This window comes from Leucoraja erinacea, chromosome 1 (genome assembly GCF_028641065.1).
Source record: "Leucoraja erinacea ecotype New England chromosome 1, Leri_hhj_1, whole genome shotgun sequence".
NCBI classification, from domain to species: domain Eukaryota; kingdom Metazoa; phylum Chordata; class Chondrichthyes; order Rajiformes; family Rajidae; genus Leucoraja; species Leucoraja erinaceus.
Genome location: NC_073377.1, coordinates 104,109,119 through 104,133,068, shown reverse-complemented (window position 1 = coordinate 104,133,068; position 23,950 = coordinate 104,109,119). Strand labels below are relative to the sequence as shown.

General features: G+C 43.2%; 1 protein-coding gene across 2 annotated transcripts in view; it reads left to right on the top strand.

Annotated features, from left to right (window-relative positions):
• The window catches only part of pde5ab (phosphodiesterase 5A, cGMP-specific, b), a 125,006-nt gene that overhangs the window by 50,952 nt on the left and 50,104 nt on the right, over positions 1-23,950 (top strand). Inside the window, exons 6-9 of one of the 2 annotated variants that reach the window (XM_055640523.1) lie at positions 779-916; positions 3,737-3,804; positions 7,822-7,930; positions 8,050-8,134. In XM_055640523.1, coding sequence (XP_055496498.1) covers positions 779-916; positions 3,737-3,804; positions 7,822-7,930; positions 8,050-8,134 — 400 coding nt within the window. Of the gene's footprint in view, positions 1-778; positions 917-3,736; positions 3,805-7,818; positions 7,931-8,049; positions 8,135-23,950 lie in introns of both variants that reach the window. The other variant, XM_055640516.1, reaches the window with a different exon arrangement.

Genomic DNA, 23,950 nt, shown 5'->3' with positions numbered 1-23,950 from the left:
TTCTTTTCAAATTTCCTGCATTGATTTAAAACAAAATGTCATAATGTAACTTTCTTTGCTTTATAACTTACTTTGAGATTGGGGCAAAATATACTGGGATGGTGTAAAGGAGCTGGTGAACAATTATGTAATAAGAGAATCATCCTGTTAATTTGCTGTCACCCAGAATTATTTTACATATGTAGCTGGGCATCAACATGGCAAGACTTGAACTTTTGAATCAACAGTGTCTAATTGCAGCACAGTTCCATTAAAGTTAACTCATTGAATATTGCTTGGTAACAATGAATGGATTATCTAATATGATAGGTTACATTTTATAGGTACTTAAATCACATACAGAACAGTACATGATAAGTTATCAACAAAAGGAACATGTTGCTGTTGACACAAGAAAGAGTGGTAGATTATTTTCAAACTGTCCTGAAGATACATGAGGCTAAAAATTATTCTGGTCTCTGTTATGAATATTGTAATAGCATCAATGAATCTTTTTTCACTTTGATTCCAAAATCATAAATCTTTTCATTTTCAATATTTCTACAATTTCATTAAGACGTTATGATCTGAAGAAACATTCCTAATGTGGTTAAAATATGCAGTGATGAATGAAACTCTCAACACATCACAATCTGATCAATACAGGGTATTACCTTCTCAAAAATGTTTGTATTGGAATGGAAAGAAAAAAAGAATAGTTCAAATTTGGTTAGAATTACATGCAAAAGAATAACATGCATTTTCAATGTATCAATAATGCTTTCTTTCTTTTCAAAAGGTTTTACTTGATCTTGCAACTCTGATATTTGAAGAGCAACATTCCTTGGAAGTAATTTTGAAGAAGATTGCAGCAACTATCCTGTCATTCATGCAGGCTCAGAGCTGTACCATCTTCATTGTGGATGACAACTCCTCTGTAAGCATCATAGTAGAGCTTATAATAAAAACCTTGTATTGTTTCTTCCTCGTTAAGAAAGGTCAAGAATATAATTCTTCAGCTGTTGAATTCTCACAATGTTCACCAAAATAACCTCAAAACTTACTATGAAGTTCTCTTGAACTTGTGCAATGGAACATGAACATGTTGAACATGTTTAGGGGCAAAATATTTCAACAGTCAGGTTGAGTTTGGTTTACATATGTTGCTAATATCAGTCAATAGACAATAGCCAATAGGTGCAGGAGTGGGCCATACAACACTTCAAGTCAGCACCACCATTTGTATAATCAGACTTTATCTTGCATTAAATGTTAAACCCTTTATCCTTCATCCACAATCTACCCCATTACAGCCTTCTCGCCATATCCCCTGACTCCGCTATCTTTAAGAGCTCTATCTAACTCTCTCTTGAAAGCTTCCAGAGAATTGGCCTCCACTGCCTTCTGAGGCAGAGAATTCCACAGATTCACAATTCTCTGGGTGAAAAGGTTTTTCCTCATCTCTGTTCTATATGGCCTACCCCTTATTCTTAAACTGTGGCCCCTGGTTCTGGAACATCGGAAACACGTTTCCTGCCTCCAGCATGTCCAATCCCTTAAAAATCTTATATGTTTCAATAAGTTTCCATCCTTCTAAATTCCAGAGTATACAAGCCCATCCACTCCATTTTATCAACACAGTCACAGTCCCACCATCCCGGGAATTAACCTTGTGAACCTACGCTGCACTCCCTCAATAGCAAGAATGTCCTTCCTCAAATTTGGAGCCCAAAACTGCACACATACTCCAGGTGTGGTCTCACTAGGGCCCTGCAGAAGGACATCTTTGCTCCTATACTCAACTCCTCTTGTTATGAAGGCCAACATGCCATTTGTTTTCTTCACTGCCTGCTGTACCTACATGGTTACTTTCAGTGACTGATGAACAAGGTCCCTCAGATCCCGTTGCATTTCCCCTTTTCCCAACTTGACACCTTTCAGAAAATAATCTCCCTTCCTGTTTTTGCCACCAAAGTGGATAGTCTCACATTTATCCACATTAAACTGCATCTGCCATGCATCTGCCCACTCACCAAACCTGTCCATATCACCCTGTATCCTCATAGCATCCTTCTCACAGTTCACACTGCCACCCTGCTTTGTGTCATCTGCAAATTTGTTAATGATACTTTGAATCCCTTCATCTAAATAATTAATGTATATTGTAAATAGCTGCGGTCCCAGCACCGAGTCTTGAGTCTCATGAGTTTACACCATAAGGTTGAAGCCACCCATTCCTTTTATCCAGAGATGGTGCATGTCCCTCTGAGTTCACCATTTTGTGTCTATCTTCACTTTAAACCTATGTCCTCTACGATGTCCTTTATGAAAAGTTCCACATTGTAAATCATGCAAAATATGTCATATCTGACATAATTTTTTTAGACTTTGGATTTGCTTGTTTTACTGCTTATCAAATCGAGGAATGATAGTCTGAGAGAACAGAAAATTCTCTATTAGGTATCCAGTGACAGTATATAATTATCTCTTGTTAGAAATGCCACAGAACCGTTGTAATTTTGGCCTCTCCCTTCGTTTCCTTGGCTATAAAACTGTTCACCATGTATCATATTCTTTCTCTTTCTTTTACTTATGCCACAAGCATAACATTTTGCTGCTGTGAATTCATAGATCTATGAAAAGTAAAATGAAGCTGCATAAGTAACAATATTCATTAACTAATCCTGTTGTCAGTGAGGGCAGGTGTTCAACCCTCTATGCAGGCTGACAAATGAGAGCAATTATAAGACAAAGAATTGAACAGAACGGAAATTGGATGCCAGAGGTTACATATGGTCAAACTTCCAGATGTTAGCTTTGGTTCATGCTTGTAAAATAGCATTTGGAATAATGAATAATGAATGGAACAAAACTAAACTTAACAGAAACAAGTGCAACATTACGAAAGTTTTGGTGTGTTTCATGAAACAAACTTGTTATTTAGGAGACTGCAGTGGAACTATAACCTTACAGAAAACAAAAAATGATTTGAAACCACATATACTGTAATTAAAATATTTTACTGGAACAAAATACATTTATCTTCAATAATACTGTTGTGTGCCACAGTGATTTATAATTGCATTATTTAGAAGCTCAGATATGTGACAACCAGGGAAAAGGTCAGGTATACTAAACAGTTTTGTCATGATTTAGGAAACTGGCATGTCGTAAATGCAGTTTGAACATTTGTAAATGAGAAAGTTTGTGTCAGACCAGAGATACAAGGACATTGAGATTAACAGGTTTCCTAAAATTTATTTTACTTTGTCATGGAAAAAAGACATTACACCATCAAAATAAAATAATTAGATTAAAATTGTTAGTTTATGATTTGGTTAGTAGTAACTCTACCCATGTCAGATCAATTACAGTTTTATTCTTCTAAATTGGTTTAATTATTTTCATTGATCTGCTTGATTAATTGATTACAGGATATCAGGTCAACCAGACCAGACTTAACAAGGACAATTTGTATTTAATATTCTTTAAATAACAGGAAGCATGGGTCTGAGGACATTTTTTCTTGATGTACTAAGACTGAAGGGAAAGGTTTGGCAAATCAATGTTTTACTTTTGTTTAACCTTTATAACAGTGTTTTAAAATTCCCTTAAATAAGGACTCAGCTTCCAGAGGTGGTCAGGTCTCAGTGTTTGGAGCGTGGATGTCATCATCCCTGTGATGGCTGCTATCTAACCAGAATTAATTTATTTGCGACATTAAAGATAATCTCTGTGATTTTAATTGCATTTTCAGGATTCATTTTCCAGTGTCTTTCACATGAATTCGGTGGAGCTAGAAGATCCAGCAGAGTTCCAGAGGAGGTAAAACAGTGCATCGTTAATGATCTTTCCTTGAAGCATAAAAACTGGGTTAGAGATGATGAAATTTGTTTCAGCAATAAACAGTAGCGCAGCTTTTATCCAATCACCCAAGCTGCATTTAAACCACAAATTGAATTTATTTTTACTCTATAAAGACCCTGGGGAAATCCAGTCATGGAAGCAATAAGTACATTTTGTTACTTGATCAAATAAATCTCAGTGCCCCAGATACTGTTGCTGAATTTTGAAACAAATACAAGAAATAATCATTGTCTCTCAAATAAAATATATATACGTATATTTTGTCCACCCCAACGTCATCTTTTATTTTCTTTCATCCATTTTCTTAGGTAAACAAATAAATTGGATATTCAAAAACTATTTAGTGTAATTAGAAGCAATTAAAATATAACTGAAACAGTGAAAGGCAAATGTTATAATGTTCAGATATGTTAAGTCTTATTGTATACTAGACCAAGTGCAGACCCGTTGGGTCTGTTCCCCCAACGTGCGGTTGTGGGAGGGGGAGGCGGCATGCAGTGTCATACACACTAACTATCCCCCCCTCCCCCTCTCACGCTAATTACTCCCCTTGATATTATATTAATATTATTAATTTTGCTCCTTTTACCCATAACCACCTTATCTACTGACACATAGCCCCCAACATGCAGTCACATCTAGAGAGAGGGGGGGGGGGGGTAGAGAGTTAGGGCAGAGAGAGAAGGGGCAGAGACAGAGACACAGAGAGAGGGGCAAGATGGAGAGGGGGGTGGAGAGGAGGAGAAGAGTGAGGGTGGGTGAGAGGGGAAAGGTGGGGGAGGAGGGGAGGCGAGAAAGAGGGTGAGAGTGAGGGAAAGAAATAGGGGGTGCTGAGTGGGGGGTGAGGGTGAGAGGTGGGGAGCAGGGAGGGGGAGGGAGAGGGGAGGGTGGAGGGAACAGGGTAGGGAATGTGGAGGGGAGGGGGAGAGTGGGGGGAGAGAGTGGGGGGGAGAGAGAGGGGGGGGGGGGGAGGGGGGAGAGAGGGGGGGAGGGGTAGGAGAGGGGGAGAGAGGGTGTGCTGAGAGGGGGGTGAGGTGAGGGGAGGGGGAGAGCTGGGGAGCGGGGAGGGGGAGGGAGGATGGAGGGAAGGGGGTATGGGATGTGTGGAGAGTTTAGGGGGGGGACGGTGGGGGAGGGGATGGAGGGGAGGAGGGGGAGAAAAAGAGGGGAGAGAGAGGGGTAGAGGAGAGGGAGAGGAGAGGGGGGAGAGGAGAGGGGGGAGAGGGGAGGGGGAGAGGAGAGGGGGAGAGGAGAGGGGGGAGAGGAGATGGGGTAGAGAGGGGGGGGGAGAGAGGGGGAGAGGGGGAGAGGAGAGGGGAGGGAGGAGGGGGGTAGAGGACATTTGTTCAGTGTCATTCAGAGCTCAGTGTGCCCTCCAGCTTGCAGAGTGATTGAGGCACACCACTTCCTGGTTTTATAGTCCCTCCCCCTCCCTCCAGCAGGGGCAGCAGAGAGAATGGTGAATATTTTTTAAACATTTATTTCTCTCTGATTTTTCATCGATGGGAAAAATACTCTGGTTCAGGAAGGCAGACGTGGGCTCTGATCGAGGTGGCCAAAAATGACGGCCGTAGGTGGCGGCGTTCTCTCGGAAATCGCAGCACAGTGGGCCAAAAGCGGTCAAGATCAGACTTTTAGTAATATAGATGTTAAATTTACAAAAAAAAAGATTAGCGAGAGGCAAAATCAAGACACATAAATTGGGTCAGAAAATAATGGCGTGGTGTGGTTTGATACTATTACGGACTCAGGATGAACTTTAAGGTAGTGAGATTCTCCCTTTCCTTTTTTATGTTATTCAAAAATAAACAGGAATTTGCATGCGTCAACTGTGAATTAATGCTGAATTTGAAGCAAAAATAACACCAGCATGTAAAGAACATTGGGTTCAATTGCACCAATTTTCAGATTGTACAGAGCTGTTCAGTTTGTTCCTGATTTGGGCGTCTGTATGTTGCAGTGTGGAATTTGGATAAGTGCAGATACCAGAGACATCCACTCCCATCACTGTGTTGAGGGGTTGAGCACACAAGCATTCTGAGCAGATGGGCCAGATGCACTTTGCCCCTGTCGAAAGCTTTACTCCAGCAATAGCTGCCGTATTTAGTGGAACTCCATCCATTTAAATGAGCGTTTGACGACACTTCACTCTAGTTTAGAAGAATGGGGGGGGGGGGGGGGGGGGGGACCTCTGAAATGTACAGAATAGTGAAAGGCTTGGATACAGTGGATGTGGAAATAATGTTTACACTAGTGGGAGAGTCTAGGTCTAGGGCATAGCCTCAGAATTAAAGGACGTTCTTTTAGGAAGGAGATGAGGAATTTCTTCAGTCAGCGGCTGGTGAATCTGTGGAATTCTTTGCCACAAAAGGCTGTGGAGGCAAAGTCAGTGGATATATTTAAGGCAGAGATAGATAGATTCTTGATTAGTACGGATGTCAGAGGTTATGGGTAAAAGGCAGGAGAATGGGGTTAGGAGTGAGAGATAAATCAGCCATGATTGAATGGCGGAGTGGACTTGTTTGGCCGAATGGCCTAATTCAACTCCTAACCCTTATGATCTTGTGACCTGATGAAATTGACTGGCTTATTTGAACAGATTCCTTAATTCACCTTAATATTCCTAGTTAACTAATCACCCTCAAAGCCATATTAAATTTAGTTTCGTCATTCTATTTAACTTACATTTTCAGTTTCATATGATCAGTTGTAAGCTGTCTCTCATCAGCAGACATGTCCATATGAAAAATTGAAATGGCCGGATGGAAAATTGAACCTTCAGGGCCAAGTACAATGAAGTGTGGCCAAGGGAAATGCACAGGATTGCAACTGCTGGCAGGCTAGAAGGAGCATAGACCAATCCATCATAAACTGCCAACATTTCCTTCCTTTAGTGACAGCAAATTCTAGATTACTGCATTTTAACTGCGTCTTGTGCAAATGCTAGATGTTACTCTTCATTTTATCCACTAAATTAGTTACATAATTACTTTATCTCATATTTCTATGGTAATTTCTTCATCCTTTTCCTCTGTTAACTGTGTGAGAAATGCATAGCGTGAGAATTTGTTTCCATCTTACTTTTGATTAAACCTACTCTAGCTATATTTTCAACATGAGTTCTCTGTTAGCATACGGGTGAAACATACCAGGTATTGCTGCTGCCTTTCAACTCCAGTAACCTAGGTTCAATACTGGCTTCCAGTACTGATGTGAGTGATGAGTTTGCGTTGTTCTTCCTGTGACTGTTTGAGTTTCCTCCAGTTTATTCCCCACATCACCAGAATTATGCGTTAGTAGGTTAACTAGCCACTGCAATTTGCCCCTTGTGTGTGGTAGAAGCTGAGCAGAGTTGAGGGAAGCGTGGAAAGAATAATATAAGATGAGTGTGTAAATAAGTATAAATGAATGTGTGATAGTCAATAGTGTTATGCTCCCCTGTTGGATTTGAGGAGGAGCCTGATGGACAAGTATAGTTGAGCCATCAGAGCTGATCAGCTTTGTGGAAGGTTGAGATGTCCATTCAGGAAATGGAAACTTCCATATGTTTGGAAAAGATTATGGTTTAAAATATTAATCATTCTATCTGAGTATGTACACTCATTTGAAAAGCCCTGTTTAAAAACTACTTGCAATACTTTAGGTAATCCAGCATAAATCCAACTGTAAATTGGATTTAGATTTACTTAATGGATGTAGAAATCATAAATGATGGTCAGGTGCAGGGCAGCTCATGGCTTCATCTGACTGACAAAACATTTTGGAAGGTAGAAGAGAGAGAAAGCACTGTTCAAATACATATATATTCATATATATATATATATATATATATATTCCTATTATATACATATATACATATACATATATATATACATATATACACATATATATATATATATATATATTTATCTCAGGATGGGCAGAACACTTGTTAACTACTGAGCCTGCTAACATGGATGTATTTGTGTTTAGCAGGAACTATGATGTAACCAAAATCAACTATATGTTTGCAAAGTATGCAAAAAACACCATGGAAACATTGAATATTACAGATCTTTGCAAGGACACGAGGTTCATGTGGACAGTAAGTGAATATTTTAATCCTGGACAACTTTTATGCAGATTTAGTCCAAAGATTATATAAATTAGTTACATTTGGAATATTCCTGGTAGCTTTTAACCCTCTTTTTATTTGCCTGATAGAATGAAAATGCAGAAAATACAAACAAGCAAATAAAAAGCTTGCTCTGCACCCCAATTAAAAATGGAAAGAAGAATAAAGTTATAGGTACTGGAGCTTCTCTGAACATTTTAATGTGCATTTTTGTTGCTTGTGTGTGGGGGGTTTAATGTACTTTTTCATTCATTCTATCAGCAATCTTTAATCATTCATTTCATACATTAAAAGATGTGTGGTTTGGATTCATTTGGGAGATAAATATTGGATTCTTCGTTCTCTGCTGTCTTATGTATTAATTTCACTGGGGTGCATTAATTATTGAAAACGCCTGTTTACTGCTGTTACAAAAGAAACAAGTTTACACTGGAAATTGGAAAATCAGACACTTTAAAATCTTTAAATTCACAGAGATTTCCTTGTCTGCAGATTGTTCTTACGTTCTATCCAACCCAATCTGTGTTCTTAGTACTGCTATTATTGAACTGGGAATTGGTGAAAATACAAACTTAATTCATTTATTGCTTTACTTCTAAATAACCATGCTTCTCTTTGAATTACATACATTATACTTTTTTGGAATAAGTAATTAAATTACAAAAATATCTAGAAAAAATGTAAATGCACAGTTATCATCATATGGATGGAGCTCAAATTCTGATCTGTATATAATTTCAAAAGGAGAACTTTATTTTAGTCCAGGTTGTTCCTATGTTAAATGATGATATAGATAGATGGATTGATGTAGATGTATGGACAGGGATATATATATATTAATATGAATGGGTGTAAAATAATTTAGATGCATATAGGTGGGCAGATCAGTGGATGTCGATGAACTGATTGGTTGAATTAATGTAGAAAAGTGGATAGATTCGCATGAATGCAAATTAATAGATGTGGATGGATGGATATTGATGATGGATCTAATAGATGGATATGGTTGGATTAGATTAACTGATTGGATTTAGTTGGGTAGACATGGATGGAATTTGATGGGTGAATATTGATAGACTAATGATGATACATGAATACTGACACATGTTGATACATGGACATAATTTGGTGAATATTGATGGACTGATAAAGATGAATGATATAGAAGGATGGATATTATGCATGTATATTAATGTGAAGATTTAGATGGACAGAGCTTGAAAAACTGTGATAGAAGATTGACACTTAAGCATGTAAATTGATGGATTAAGGTTGTTGGATACTGATTGATAGGTTTAGATATGTTGAAAATGATGGGAGGACATTGACAAATGGATTGATTATTTATTTTAAGTTCCTCATGTGCATTGAACCTGCATTCTTAACCAAGTTTGCCAAGTCATATGTACCTACCAACCAGGCAGCAAGCCAAATACTGTGCATGGAAGAACAAGCATTTGTCTATGTAATAAAAAAACATAATAGAGGTGTTCTTCAAATGGACCTTATGTACATTCCCGTTTGTCTAGACAAACCGTAACCAAGTCCTTAAATGACAATATTTTTAGAAAAATTGAGAAATGGCAGTGAGGGATCCAGGTAAAATGTAATTAATTTACTTATTTTAATGAATAGATGTTATTTAAGTCTGAATAATACATCCCGTGGCAATTTCTAAGTTATTATCACGTGGAGATTGCAACTGACACAGAAATTCTTGCCCCCTACGCCATGTCCAAATTTTATACATCCCTTACAGTGGCAATTTCAACACAAATTCAGTTTTGTATATTATCACGACAAATATTTGAAATGAACATTTATTGCTTGTGGTGAACTGACTTTGATTGCGTTTCTATTTTTTGAATACTCAACAATTTTGATTACTTTATGTAATGCATTCTGTACTTCAAGGGTAAATTATGCAGTGTACTAATGTCCTTGTCTCAAAAACAGCTTTCATTTAAAAACAAAAAAAAATATATCCGTTTCGGTGATATCAGTTGGGGAAGTGTAGGGTTGTGACAGGATGTCAGCAGTGAGGTTTAGGGTTGGTGACAGAAATTGGGAACTGGATTGATATATATGGAAAGATTCTAAGTAGAATTGTAGCAAAGGTTAGGTGTAGTCCAAATGTGGAAACAAAAAATTGTACATGCAGGTTAATACACAAAAGGGGACAAAATCCTAGAATAAAGGGCCGTCAATTACGCGACAGGCCGGTAGTGACTGATGTGCGACGGTCGCGTGCGTCATCATGCGTTCGCACAGACGTCTGGAGCGCGTTACGTCATTTGAAGATAGACACAAAATGCAGGAGTAATTCAGCGGGACCGGCAGCATCTCTGGAGAGAAGGAATGGGTGATGTTTCGGGTCGAGACTCTTCTTCAGTCTGAAGAAGGGTCTTGACCCGAAACGTCACCCATTGCTTCTCTCCAAAGATGCTGCGGGTCCCGCTGAGTTACTCCTGCATTTAGTGTCTATCTCCAATCGTCTTGGCCCCGCTCTTGGAGGAGGAGTGGGTGGCGGATCCGGATCTGTAACGGCCGTGAGCCCTAGGCCGAGCTCGGCGATCGCTTGCCTGCTTCTGCTGCTGTTGGAGGTGAGACGCTGCGCCGCGTCAGGGTGTCCCACTTGGCCATCATTTACGTGACAGGCCGGTGGCGCACGAAGATTTTATGCAGAACGAAATCCTGGAGCACTCCGCGATACCGCGCGCAACTTCACACTCCTCCATGCCACTCCATGCGCCCGTCCCACGCTACCTACACGCTACCCATTCGCTACCAGGTCGCGTAAATGGCGCGCAAATGACAGCCAACACAGCAGGTCAAGCAGCGTCGAAGATACACACATAAAGCTGGAGTAACTCAGCGGATCAGATGGCATCTCCGTAGAAAAGAAATAGGTGAGACACTCTTTCAGACAATATGGTCTCCAGAGATGCTGCCTGATCTACACTTTGTGTCCTTTTAGTGTTCAATAGTTAACAGCAAGAAAGTCCTTAAAATTGCTACATCAATTTGAATTGGTCCCATTGCTTCTTTAGTGCATATTAATTTGTGCATATGTGAGCATTCCAGTCTCGGCACATTGAAGTCGCACAGGTGAAAATGGATTCTTAAGTATAAATCAGAATCACATGAAGTGCTGTTTAACAAACTAGTTTCAGAACTGAGGAATTTTGATGCCAATAAAGACTAAAATCTATTTAATTCCTTATACGATCCTGAGATATGGATGATACAATAAGCAGAGGGTTTGATTAAACGCAACAATCTCTGGCAATTAATCAGCAACAGACCGAGATTGGGACAAGGCTATCACAAATCTGCTTCACTCAGAGCCAAGGAAATGTCCAAAGGTACCATAGTTATTTGCCATTGTTCCAAAGTTAAGATATATAATACTTGCAAAGGCATTATTGGTATAACTAGTGTAATTATTTGCATATAGAGTAGAAATAAGAACAATCAATTTCTATGCAGTTAAGAGGACAATGGAGCCAGACTTCATACATTAATATCAGCTGATCAATATTACCAAAATTCCTGGGATCTGCTTCAGTTATAATGTATGTTTGATATAGCTTTTAAATTCTGGAAACTCAAAGAAGAAAACAGAAAGCTAAGTGTCGCCAAAACTTGTATCAATTCAAGGCCCATTGCACTGAAAAGGACACGGTCCTTTCCAAATGTAAACGCAGGCTAAGGAAGGAGATTTGATCCTGTTTGCTTCTAGGCAGACTAAATGGGTTAAAATGATTCCTATTGTAAAATTGAAGATCACATCACAGATTGTGAACTGACACAACAAGAATCAACCACAGGAGTGGTCAGTGGCAGCATGATTAGGCACAATTCTCAATTATGCATTGGTGCCTTATAGAATAGAACATGAAATAGTACAGCACAAAAACATGCTCTTCGCCCCATAATGTGTGCCAAACATGATGCCAAACTAAACTAATATCCTCTGCCTGCATGTGATCCATATCCCTCCAATCTCTGCATGTGCTCATGTCTACAGTATCTAAACAAATGTCAATGCTACTATCGTATCTGCTTCCACCAACTCCCCTGGCAATGCGTTCCAGGCACCCACCAATCTCTGTAAAAGATCTCTTGCTCCACACATCTTAGAAACATAGAATATAGGTGCAAGAGGAGGCCGTTTGGCCCTTCGAGCCAGCACCACCATTCATTGTGATCATCGCTGATTGTTCCCTATTAATAACCCGTGCCTGCCTTCTCCCCATATCCCTTGGCTCCACTAGCCCCTAGAGCTCTATCTAACTATCTCTTAAATCCATCCAGTGATTTGGCCTCCACTGCCCTCTGTGGCAGGGAATTCCATAAATTCACAACTCTCTGGGTGAAAACGTTTTTTATCACCTCAGTCTTAAATGACCTCCCCTTTATTCTAAGACTGTGGCCCCTGGTTCTGGACTCACCCAACATTGGGAACATTTTTCCTGCATCTAGCTTGTCCAGTCCTTTTATAATTTTATATGTTTCTATAAGACCCCCCCCCCCCCCTCATCGAGGAGGAGGAGCCATCTTGGGGAACGGCTGCTAACCAGCAGCCATCCATTTAATTCACTTTTTTTTGCAGTTTTAGTTAGTCCTGTGCCTTGTTTGTGGGAGAGATAGACTTTTTAATGTGGGGGGAACGGGGTAACAATATATCTAGGTCCCAACCTGGTCGGTGAGGCAGCTTTTTCTCCGGGCTGCCCCGTCGACCCGTCCTCGTGGCCTACCAGCGGGCGTGGAGCGCCGTTTCCTGGCGGGGACCGCCCAGCACCTCGGCTTCGGTGGCAGCACAGCGCTGGAGCGCTATCGCGGAGCGGAGCGGGCGATGCCTTGCCTGGGTCGCCGCGCTGGATCGACGCGCTGGAGCTTCGGTGAGCTGTGACCGCCGAGATCAACACCTCCGGGCTGCGGGTCTGCGGAGCGGAGCAGGCGGCGCCGACTCTAACATCGGGAGCCTGGGAGCTCCAAACCGGCGCGGCCTTGTCGGCTTCGGAAGCCGTGGTCCCCAGTTAGGAAGCGGCCGTTCCAGGTGGCCCAGCTGCTGAGAGGACTCTCCCGACGCCGGGGCAACACCACCCGGCCAGAACGGCCAGGAACATCGGGCCTCCGTAGAGGCAATAGCGGAGGCCTCAATAGGCGTGACTTTGGGAGAACTGGGGATGGGGACTGGACATTGTGCCTTCCCCCACATGGTAACCATTGTGGGGGGATGATTTTTTGTGTGTAAGTGAATATGTTAGTCTGTGTCCAAGACGGCTGTCGGAAGGGAGAGTGTACGCTGGCGCGGTTTAGCTGCCGCTGCTCTCTCTTCACATTGTGTTTTTGATTTTTTGTCTTTGGAGCGATTTCTGTCTTTAATTTGTGTGTTGGTGATGTCCTTATTATTTATTTTACTCCGACTATATGTTTTTTCTCTCTTGTTAATTTCTGTAAGGTGTCCTTGAGACTTTGAAAGGCGCCCGCAAATAAAATTTATTATTATTATTATCCTTCTAAACTCCAGTGAATACAAGCCTAGTCTTTTCAATCTTTCCTCATATGACAGTCCCGCCATCCCACGGATCAATCTCCTGAACCTACGCTGCACTGCCTCAATCACAAGGATGTCCTTCCTCAAATTAGGAGACCAAAACTGTACACAATACTCCAGATGTGGTCTCACCAGAGCCCTATACAACTGCAGAAGCACCTCTTTACTCTTATACTGAAATCTTCTTGTTATGAAGGCCAACATTCCATTAGCTTTCTTCACTGCCTGATGTACCTGTAAGCCAACTTTCAGTGACAGGTCTCGCTGCACTCCCTCTTACCTAACCTAACCCCATTGAGATAATAATCTGGCCCCTTGTTTTTGCCACCAAAGTGGATAACCTCACATTTATCTATATTATACTGCATCTGCCACGCATCTGCCCACTCACTCAACGTGTCTAGGTCACCCTGCAACCTCCTAACATCCTCTTCACAGTTCACACTGCCACCCAGCTTTGTGCCATCCGCAAACTTGTTAGTGTTGCTCCTAATTGCCTCTTCCAATCAATAATATATGGTAAACAGTTGCGGCCCCAACACCGAGCCTTGCGGCACTCCACTCGCCACTGCCTGCTATTCTGAAAAGGACCCGTTCACTCCTACTCTTTGCTTCCGGTCTGCCAACCAATTTTCTATCCATGTCAACACCCTACCCCCAATACCATGTGCTCTAATTTTAGTCACCAGTCTCCCATGCGGGACCTTATCAAAGTCTTTCTGAAAGTATAGATACACTACATCCACTGGCACCCCTTCATCCATTTTACTTGTCACATCCTCAAAAAGTTCCAGAAGATTAGTCAAGCATGATTTCCCTTTCATAAATCCATGTTGACTTGGACCAATCCTTTTACTGCTATCCAAATGCCCCATTATTACCTCTTTAATAATTGACTCCAGCATCTTTCCCACCACCGGTCAGGCTAACTGGTCTGTAATTCCCTGTTTTCTCTCTCGCTCCTTTCTTGAAAAGTGGGATAACATTAGCTATCCAATCCACAGGAACTGATCCTGAACCTATTGAATATTGGAAAATGATACCAATGCGTCCACTATTTCTAGAGCCAACTCTTCTGCCATTTCCTTGTTGCCCATAATAATTTCACCCATGTCTGCCTTCAAGGGTCCCACATTTGACTTTGCTACTCTTTTTCCCTTAACATATCGAAAGAAGCTTCTTTATATTCCTGGCCGGCTTCCCCTCGTACTTCATCTTTTTAGCCCTTATTGCCTGTTTTGTTTCCTTCTGTTGTCCTGTGAAAGTTTCCTAATCCTCTTTGCTGTGTTATACATCTTTTCTTTTAGTTTTATTCTATCCCCAACTTCTCTTGTCAGCCACGGTTGCCTCCTACTCCCCTTAGAATCTTTCTTTAACTTTCCCCCTCTGACCTATTCTCTGACATTTCCATCTTGGGAGAAAAATAAATCCTTATTATCTACCCTATCTATGCCTCTCATTGATACAAATACATCGATAGATGCTCCTGAACACATCATCAGTGATGTAACCTGGGGTCATTGGGTGTTTCGGTTCTTTCAACATCAGACACCCTCACCCAGGCGACCGAGCCGTGGTTGATCAGACCACGACGTGTTCAGGTGGCATTCGCTCCTCCCCATGGACCTCCTCTCCTGATCCAGAGCCATCTCGAGGCCTTCTCCGCTGCCTCTGTGGTGTTCTTGATGGCCCTTCTCCTTGCCACTCCGTTGATGCCCAGTGCACTCAAGGCTTTGTAGAGCGATTGCCCTGCAAAACCTCTGCAGCCAACCTCGATGGGCATATACCTTGCCTTCCAGCCCTGCTTGTGGCAGTCAATGACCAGTTCTTCATATTTGGTCATCTTCCTCTCGTGGGCCTCCTCCAGACGGTCCTCCCACAGCACTGTCAGTTCCAACAAGACGATGTTTTTGGTCGCCTATGAGACCAGGAGGATATCTGGCCTCAGGGTGGTCGTGGCAATGTGCTGTGGGAACTTCAGCTGTTTCACCAGGTCTACTGAAAGCTGCCAGTCCTGTGCAGTTGCCAGGATTCCTGACAGATTCCAGGCTGCTGTGGTTCTTGACAGCTGCATTCCAGCCTTCACGAAGGTGATCATCTGGGTGGTGGGGCGTTCTCGTCTGCAGTTGCTGATCCCCATGCTGATGGCTTCTGCAATGGGTTTGAGAACCTGGTCGTGACGCCATGTGTACCGGCCCTGGCCAAGAGCCTTTGGGCAGCAGTTCAGGATGTGTTCCAATGCCCCCTTGCCTGAGCATTGCGGGCAATCCGGAGATTCCACTTTGCCCCAGATGAAGAGGTTCGATGGGCTGGGCAGGACATCATACACTGCCTGGACCAGGAACTTGATGCGCTGTGGTTCAGCCTGCCAGAGCTCAGTCCATGTGACTTTTCGGTCAATGGCCTGCTCCCACCTTGTCCAGGCTCCCTGCTGCCTCAATCCAACTGCTCTGGTACACCTCTCCTCCTCCACCACTGCCCTCACTTCCTCCTGGACCAGCCTGCTCCTCTCCTTCCCCTTGGCCTTGTCAAACTGGGGAGATGGGAAGATTCCCAGGCCTGCTCTTCCCTGAGTCATTGCTCCCACCAGGACTCTGTGGCGTATCCGGGACTCTGCTTGCAGCACAGCTTCGCCGGCTCTCCACTTCCTCCCAGTTTTCACCTCCACCCCTGCCTGAGCCACCTTGGGGTCACTGGAGTCCCTGTACAGCATCACCTCTCTGGCCCGAGTCACCTTGAACTCCTCCTCCAGGGACTTCAGGGGCAGCTGGAGCTCGGTGTTGTTTCCATAAAGGGCGATGCTGCTAAGGCTCCTGGGCAGTCCCAGCCACCTTCTGAGAAAGCTGCTGACTTTCCTCTCCAATCTCTCTACGATGGATATTGGGACTTCGTAGACAAGCAGTGGCCAGAGTATCTTTGGCAGGATACCATGCTGGTAAATCCATGCCTTCATAATGTTATACATTTTTTATCAGATCTCTCTTCAACCTTCAACAATGTAAATTTGTAAAACCTCTCCGATCTGCTAATACCCTCTCATCAGGTAGCATTCTGGTAAACTTATTCAGCACACTCTCCAAAACCAGTACATCCCTCCTGTAATGGGGTGAACAGAACTGCACACAATGAACTTATATCGCCTATACTCCAGCCCCCCACGGGCCTCCACCAGCGACTCCGCCGACCCTCATCTCTTCACCACCCACCAGCGGGCCGGAGCCATCGCATCTCCTGAGTTCCAGGCTCAGCACTAGACCCACAACCTCCATGATGCAGACTCCAACACCACGTGGCCTGACTCTGCTGGGTCCTACTGCTCCCCCACTGCTAGAGGGAACCTCATGAGTGATGGGTCTTTCCCTTCCCCCTCGTTTAACCAGGTTACCCCGACCACACCACACCCATACAATAGACCTCACGCCCCCTTCCTCTTTGAACACCCACCAGATCTCGACTCGCCTTTGTCCACTCCCCAGCTCTCCTTTGACCCCAACCCCCACCCTTGTCGTGTGTTCACTATCCTCCGACCTTCCCCTTTCTGATACGGAATGGTCTGTCCGGGACAGAGGCCTCACCTTCGTTCCCCTCCGCCCACCTCCACCTCATCGATTTCCGGGTCTGCCACAACGTGGAGCTTTTCTTCCATCGCCTCCGCCACCGTGCCTTTTTCTATCGGAAGGAGTCCTCACCATCCAGTGATGACCCCTTCTCCCGTCTCCACCGGTCCCCCTCCTCTTGGACTCCCCAGAACGACCTTCTACCTTCTCTTGACCTCTATATCTAAGTGCCGGCGTGACATCAACCGTCTCAACTTTTCCACTCCCCTTACCTACTCCAACCTTATTCCCACTGAACGTACAGCCCTCCACTCACTCTGCAGCTACCCTGACATTATAATCAAACCCGCCGACAAGGGAGGCGCTGTGGTAGTCTGGCGCGCTGACCTCTACCGGACTGGGGCCAGGCGGACTCAGACACCTCCTCCTACTTGCTTGGTCTGCCAACAGGCGGACTCAGACACCTCCTCCTACTTATCCTTGGACCATGATCGCACAGATGAGAACCAGGCCTTAATCTCAAACCATTACTGATTTCATCACTTCTGGTTGTTTGCCTTCCACGTCCTCCAACCTTATCATTTCCCAGCCATGCACAGCCCGTTTTACTTTCTCCCCAAAATCCACAAACACACCTGCCCTGGCAGACCCATTGTTTCTGCCTGCTCCTGTCCCACGGAAATGATTTCCAGGTACCTCGACTCCACCCTATCCCCGCTGGTCCAATCTCACCCGACCTATGTCCAAGATACCTCACATGCCCTTCATCTCTTTAATGACCTGCATTCCGAGCCCCCTCATCTTCAGTATAGACGTTCAGGCACTCTACACCTCCATTCCCCACCAGGAAGGCCTCAAAGCTCCGTTTCTTCCTTGACCGCAGAACCATCTAATTTCCCTCTACTTACACTCTACTCCGCTTAGCGGGACAGGTGGCGGAGGTATGTGTTGGGGAGCACTTCGGGTCCAGTGATCACAATACCATTAGTTTCAATATAATTATGGAGAGGGTCAGAACTAGACCTAAGGTTGAGATTTTTGATTGGAGAAAGGCTAACTTTGAAGAGATGCGAAAGGATTTAAAAGGAGTGAACTGTGACATTTTGTTTTATGGGAAGGATGTAGAAGAGAAATGGAGGACATTTAAAGGGGAAGTTTTAAGAGTACAGAATCTTTATGTTCCTGTTCGGTTGAAAGGAAACAGTAAAAAGTGGAAAGAGCCCTGGTTTTCAAGGGAAATTGGACATCTTGTTCGGAAAAAGAGGGAGATCTACAATAATTATAGGCAGTATGAAGTAAATGAGGCGCTTGAGGAGTATAAGGAATGTAAAAAGAATCTTAAGAAAGAAATTAGAAAAGCTAAAAGAAGACATGAGGTTGCTTTGGCAAGTAAGGTGAAAGTAAATCCAAAGGGTTTCTACAGCTATATTAATAGCAAAAGGATAACGAGGGATAAAATTAGTCCATTGGAGAAACAGAGTGGACAGCTATCTGCAGAGCCAAAAGAGATGGGGGAGATATTGAACAATTTCTTTTCTTCGGTATTCACCAAGGAGAAGGATATTGAATTATGTGAGGTAATGGAAACTAGTAGAATAGCTATGGATACTATGAGTATCAAAGTAAAAGTACTGACACTTTTGAAAAATATAAAAGTGGATAAGTGTCCAGGTCCTGACAGGATATTCCCTAGGACATTGAGGGAAGTTAGTGTAGAAATAGCCGGGGCTATGACAGAAATATTTCAAATGTCATTAGAAACGGGAATAGTCCCCGAGGATTGGCGTACTGCGCATGTTGTTCCATTGTTTAAAAAGGGTTCTAAGAGTAAACCTAGCAATTATAGACCTGTTAGTTTGACTTCAGTGGTGGGCAAATTAATGGAAAAGATACTTAGAGATAATATATATAAGCATCTGGATAAACAGGGTCTGATTAGGAACAGTCAGCATGGATTTGTGCCTGGAAGGTCATGTTTGACTAATCTTCTTGAATTTTTTGAAGAGGTTACTAGGGAAATTGACGAGGGTAATGCAGTGGATGTTGTCTATATGGACTTTGGTAAGGCCTTTGACAAGGTTCCTCATGGAAGGTTGGTTAAGAAGGTTCAACTCTTGGGTATAAATGCAGGAGTAGCAAGATGGATTCAACAGTGGCTGAATGGGAGAAGCCAGAGGGTAATGGTGGATGGTTGTTTGTCGGGTTGGAGGCAGGTGACTAGTGGGGAGCCTCAGGGATTGGTGTTGGGTCCTTTGTTGTTTGTCATGTACATCAATGATCTGGATGAAGGTGTGGTAAATTGGATTAGTAAGTATGCAGATGATACCAAGATAGGGGGTGTTGTGGATAATGAAGAGGATTTCCAAAGTCTACAGAGTGATTTAGGCCATTTGGACGAATGGGCTGAAAGATGGCAGATGGAGTTTAATGCTGATAAATGTGAGGTGCTACACCTTGGCAGGACAAATCAAAATAGGACGTACATGGTAAATGGTAGGGAATTGAAGAATATAGTTGAACAGAGGGATCTGGGAATAGCCGTACATAGTTCCTTGAAGGTGGAATCTCATATAGATAGGGTGGTAAAGAAAGCTTTTGGTATGTTAGCCTTTATAAATCAGAGCATTGGGTATAGAAGCTGGGATGTAATGTTAAAATTGTACAAGGCATTGGTGAGACCAAATCTGGAGTATGGTGTACAATTTTGGTCGCCCAATTATAGGAAGGATGTCAACAAAATAGAGAGAGTACAGAGGAGATTTACTAGAATGTTGCCTGGGTTTCAACAACTAAGTTACAGAGAAAGGTTGAATAAGTTAGGTCTTTATTCTCTGGAGCGCAGAAGGTTAAGGGGGGACTTGAGAGAGGTCTTTAAAATGATGAGAGGGATAGACAGAGTTGATGTGGATCAGCTTTTCCCTTTGAGAATAGGGAAGATTCAAACAAGAGGACATGACTTGAGAATTAAGGGACAGAAGTTTAGGGGTAACATGAGGGGGAACTTCTTTACTCAGAGAGTGGTAGCGGTGTGGAATGAGCTTCCAGTGGAAGTGGTGGAGGCAGGTTCGTTGGTATCATTTAAAAATAAATTGGATAGGCATATGGATGAGAAGGGAATGGAGGGTTATGGTATGAGTGCAGGCAGGTGGGACTAAGGGAAAAAAAGTTGTTCGGCACGGACTTATAGGGCTGAGATGGCCTGTTTCCGTGCTGTAATTGTTATATGGTTATATGTTATATGGTTATATGGTTAGCGGAGCTGGTCCTCACCCTCAACAACTTCTCCTTTGACTCCTCCCACTGCCCTCTGGGCACCCGCAAGAGCCCCAGTTATGCCTGCCTTTTTGTAGGATATGTTGAACATTCCCTGTTCCAGGTGGACACTGGCCCTATTCCCGAATTCTATCTCTATCTCCGTTATATTGATGACTACATTGGTGTTACCTCCTGCACCATTGCAGAACTCATGGACTTCATCAACTTCACCAATTTTCATCCTGCACTCAAGTTTACTTGGACCATCGCCAACACCTCCCTCCCCTTTCTTGATCTCACAGTCTCCATCACAGGAAATAAACAATTGACTGACATCTATTACAAACCCACTGACTCCTACAACTATCTCTACTACAGTTCTTTCCACCCTGCTTCTTAGAAAGACTTTATTCCGTACTCCTAATTCCTCCGTCTACGTCGCTTCTGTGCCCAAGATGAGGTGTTCCATACTAGAACATCCGAGATGTCCTAATTCTTTAGGGAACGGAGTTCCTCTCTCCCATCATAGATGAGACACTCACTCGTGTCTCCTTGGTACCCCGCTGCTCTGCCCTTGCTCCCCTTCCCCCTAATCGCAACAGAAACAGAGTCCCCCTAATCCTTACCTTCCACCCCATCAGCCATCGCATACAACACACAATCCTCCAAAATTTCCACCACCTCCAACAGGATCCCATCACTAACCACATTTTGCCATCTCCACCCCTTTCCGCAGAGACCGTTCCCTCCGCAACTCCCTGGCTAACTCATCCCTTCCCACCCAAACTGCCCCCTCCCCAGGTACCTTCTGCAACCGCAGAAGATACAACACCTGTCGCTATACCTCCTCCCTCGACTCTGTCCTGGGACCTCAACAGTCCTTTCAGGTTAGGCATAGGTTCACTTGCACTTCCACCAACCTCATCTACTGTATCTGTTGTTCAAGATGTGGACTTATACATCGGCGAGAACAAACGCAGACTGGGCGATCATTTCGCGGAACACCTTCGCTCAGCCCTCCTGAACCAACCCGATCACCCTGTTGCTGGACACTTTAATTCTCCTTCCCATTCCAACACAGACCTTTCTGTCCTCGGTCTCCTCCATTGTCAGAGTGATGCTAAATGTAAGTTGGAGGAACCGCATCTCATATTTCGCTTGGGAAGCTTACAGCTCAGTGGTATGAATATTGATTTCTCTCAATTCAGGTAGCCCCAGCATTCCCTCTCTCTCTATCGCTCCCCCACCGAAGTTGCGCTGGGTTCTCATTTTCACCTTACAAACACCTTGCAATGGTCTGTTTCCTTTATCATTATTACTTTTTGCATTTCTTTCATCGTTCTTTACTGTATCTCTCCACATCACCGTCTATATCTCTTGTTTCCCTTATCCCTAACCAATGAAGAAGGGTCTCAACTCGAAATGTTACCCATTCGTTCTCTCCAGAGATGCTGCCTGCCCAGCTGAGTTACTCCAGCTTTTTGTGCCTGTCTTCAGTTTTGTGTCTACCACCTGGAAGTTAAAATTTCTCTCCAGTGACCTCTCTGACAGTGGCAACAAAATGATAGAAGTGAAGTCGGACAAACTCATTCCTTATCTATCATATTGAAGAACACAAAGTGAAATAGAAACATAGAAACATAGAAAATAGGTGCAGGAGTAAGCCATTCGGCCCTTCGAGCCTGCACCACCATTCGATATAATCATGGCTGATCATCCAACTCAGTATCCTGTACCTGCTTTCTCTCCATACCCCCTGATCCCTTTAGCCACAAGGGCCACATCTAACTCCCTCTTAAATATAGCCAATTAACTGGCCTCAACTACCATCTGTGGCAGAGAATTCCACAGATTCACCACTCTGTGTAAAAAATGATTTTCTCATCTTGGTCCTAAAAGACTTCCCTCTTATCCTTAAACTGTGACCCCCTTGTTCTGGACTTCCCCAACATCGGAAATAATCTTCCTGCATCTAGCCTGTCCAACCCCTTAAGAATTTTGTAAATTTCTATAAGATCCCCCCTCAATCTTCTGAATTCTAGCGTGTACAAGCCGAGTCTATCCAGTCTTTCTTCATATGAAAGTCCTGCCATCCCAGGAATCAGTCTGGTAAACCTTCTCTGTACTCCCTCTATGGCAAGAATGTATTTCCTCAGATTGGGAGACCAAAACTGTACGCAATACTCCAGGTGTGGTCTCACCAAGACCCTGTACAACTGCAGTAGAACCTCCCTGCTCTTATACTCAAATCCTTTTGCTATGAATGTAAACATACCATTTGCTTTCTTCACTGCCTGCTGCACCTGCATTACTACTTTCAATGACTGATGTACCATGACACCCAGGTCTCGTTGCATCTCCCTTTTTCCTAATCGGCCACCATTCAGATAATAGTCTACTTTCCTGTTTTTGCCACAAAAGTGGATAACCTCACATTTATCCACATTACACTGCATCTGCCATGCATTTGCCCACTCACCCAAACTGTCCAAGTCACCTTGCAGCCTCCTAGCATCCTCCTCACAGCTAACACTGCCCCCCAGCTTCGTGTCATCCGCAAATTTGGAGATGTTGCATTCAATTCCCTCATCCAGATCATTAATATATATTGTAAATAGCTGGGGTCCCAGCACTGAGCCTTGCGGTACCCCACTAGTCACTGCCTGCCATTCTGAAAAGGACCCGTTTACTCCTACTCTTTGCTTCCTGTCTGCCAGCCAGTTCTCTATCCACATCAATACTGAACCCCCAATACCGTGTGTTTTAGGTTTGTATACTAATCTCTTATGTGGGACCTTGTCGAAAGCCTTCTGAAAGTCCAGATATAACACATCCACTGGTTCTCCCTTATCCACTCTACTAGTTACATCCTCGAAAAATTCTATAAGATTCGTCAGACATGATTTACCTTTCATAAATCCATGCTGACTTTGTCCAATGAATTCACCACTTTCCAAATGCGCTGCTATCCCATCTTTAATAACTGACTCTAGCAGTTTCCCCACCACCGATGTTAGACTAACTGGTCTGTAATTCCCCGTTTTCTCTCTCCCTCCCTTTTTAAAAAGTGGGGTTACATTAGTTACTCTCCAGTCCTCAGGAACTACTCCAGAATCTAAATAGTTTTGAAAAATTATCACTAATGCATCCACTATTTCTGTGGCTACTTCTTTAAGTACTCTGGGATCTCTTGCTATTTCCAGCATATTATTTATGTCTTCCTTAGTGAAGACAGAACCAAAGTAGTTTTTCAATTGGTCTGCCATGTCCTTGTTCCCCATGATCAATTCGCCTGTTTCTTCCTGCAAGGGGCCTACATTTGTTTTAACTAATTTTTCCTCTTCATATATCTATACAAACTTTTGCAGTCAGTTTTTATGTTCCCTGCCAGTTTTCTTTCATAAACTATTTTCCCTTTCCTAATTAAGCATTTTGTCCTCTTCTGCTGGACTCTGAATTTCTCCCAGTCCTCTGGTAGGCTGCTTGTTCTGGCTAATTTGTACGCTTCATCTTTTGTTTTGATACTATCCCTGATTTCCCTTGTTATCCATGGATGCACTACCTTCCCTGAATTATTATTTTGCCAAACTGGGATGGACAATTGTTGTAGTTCAT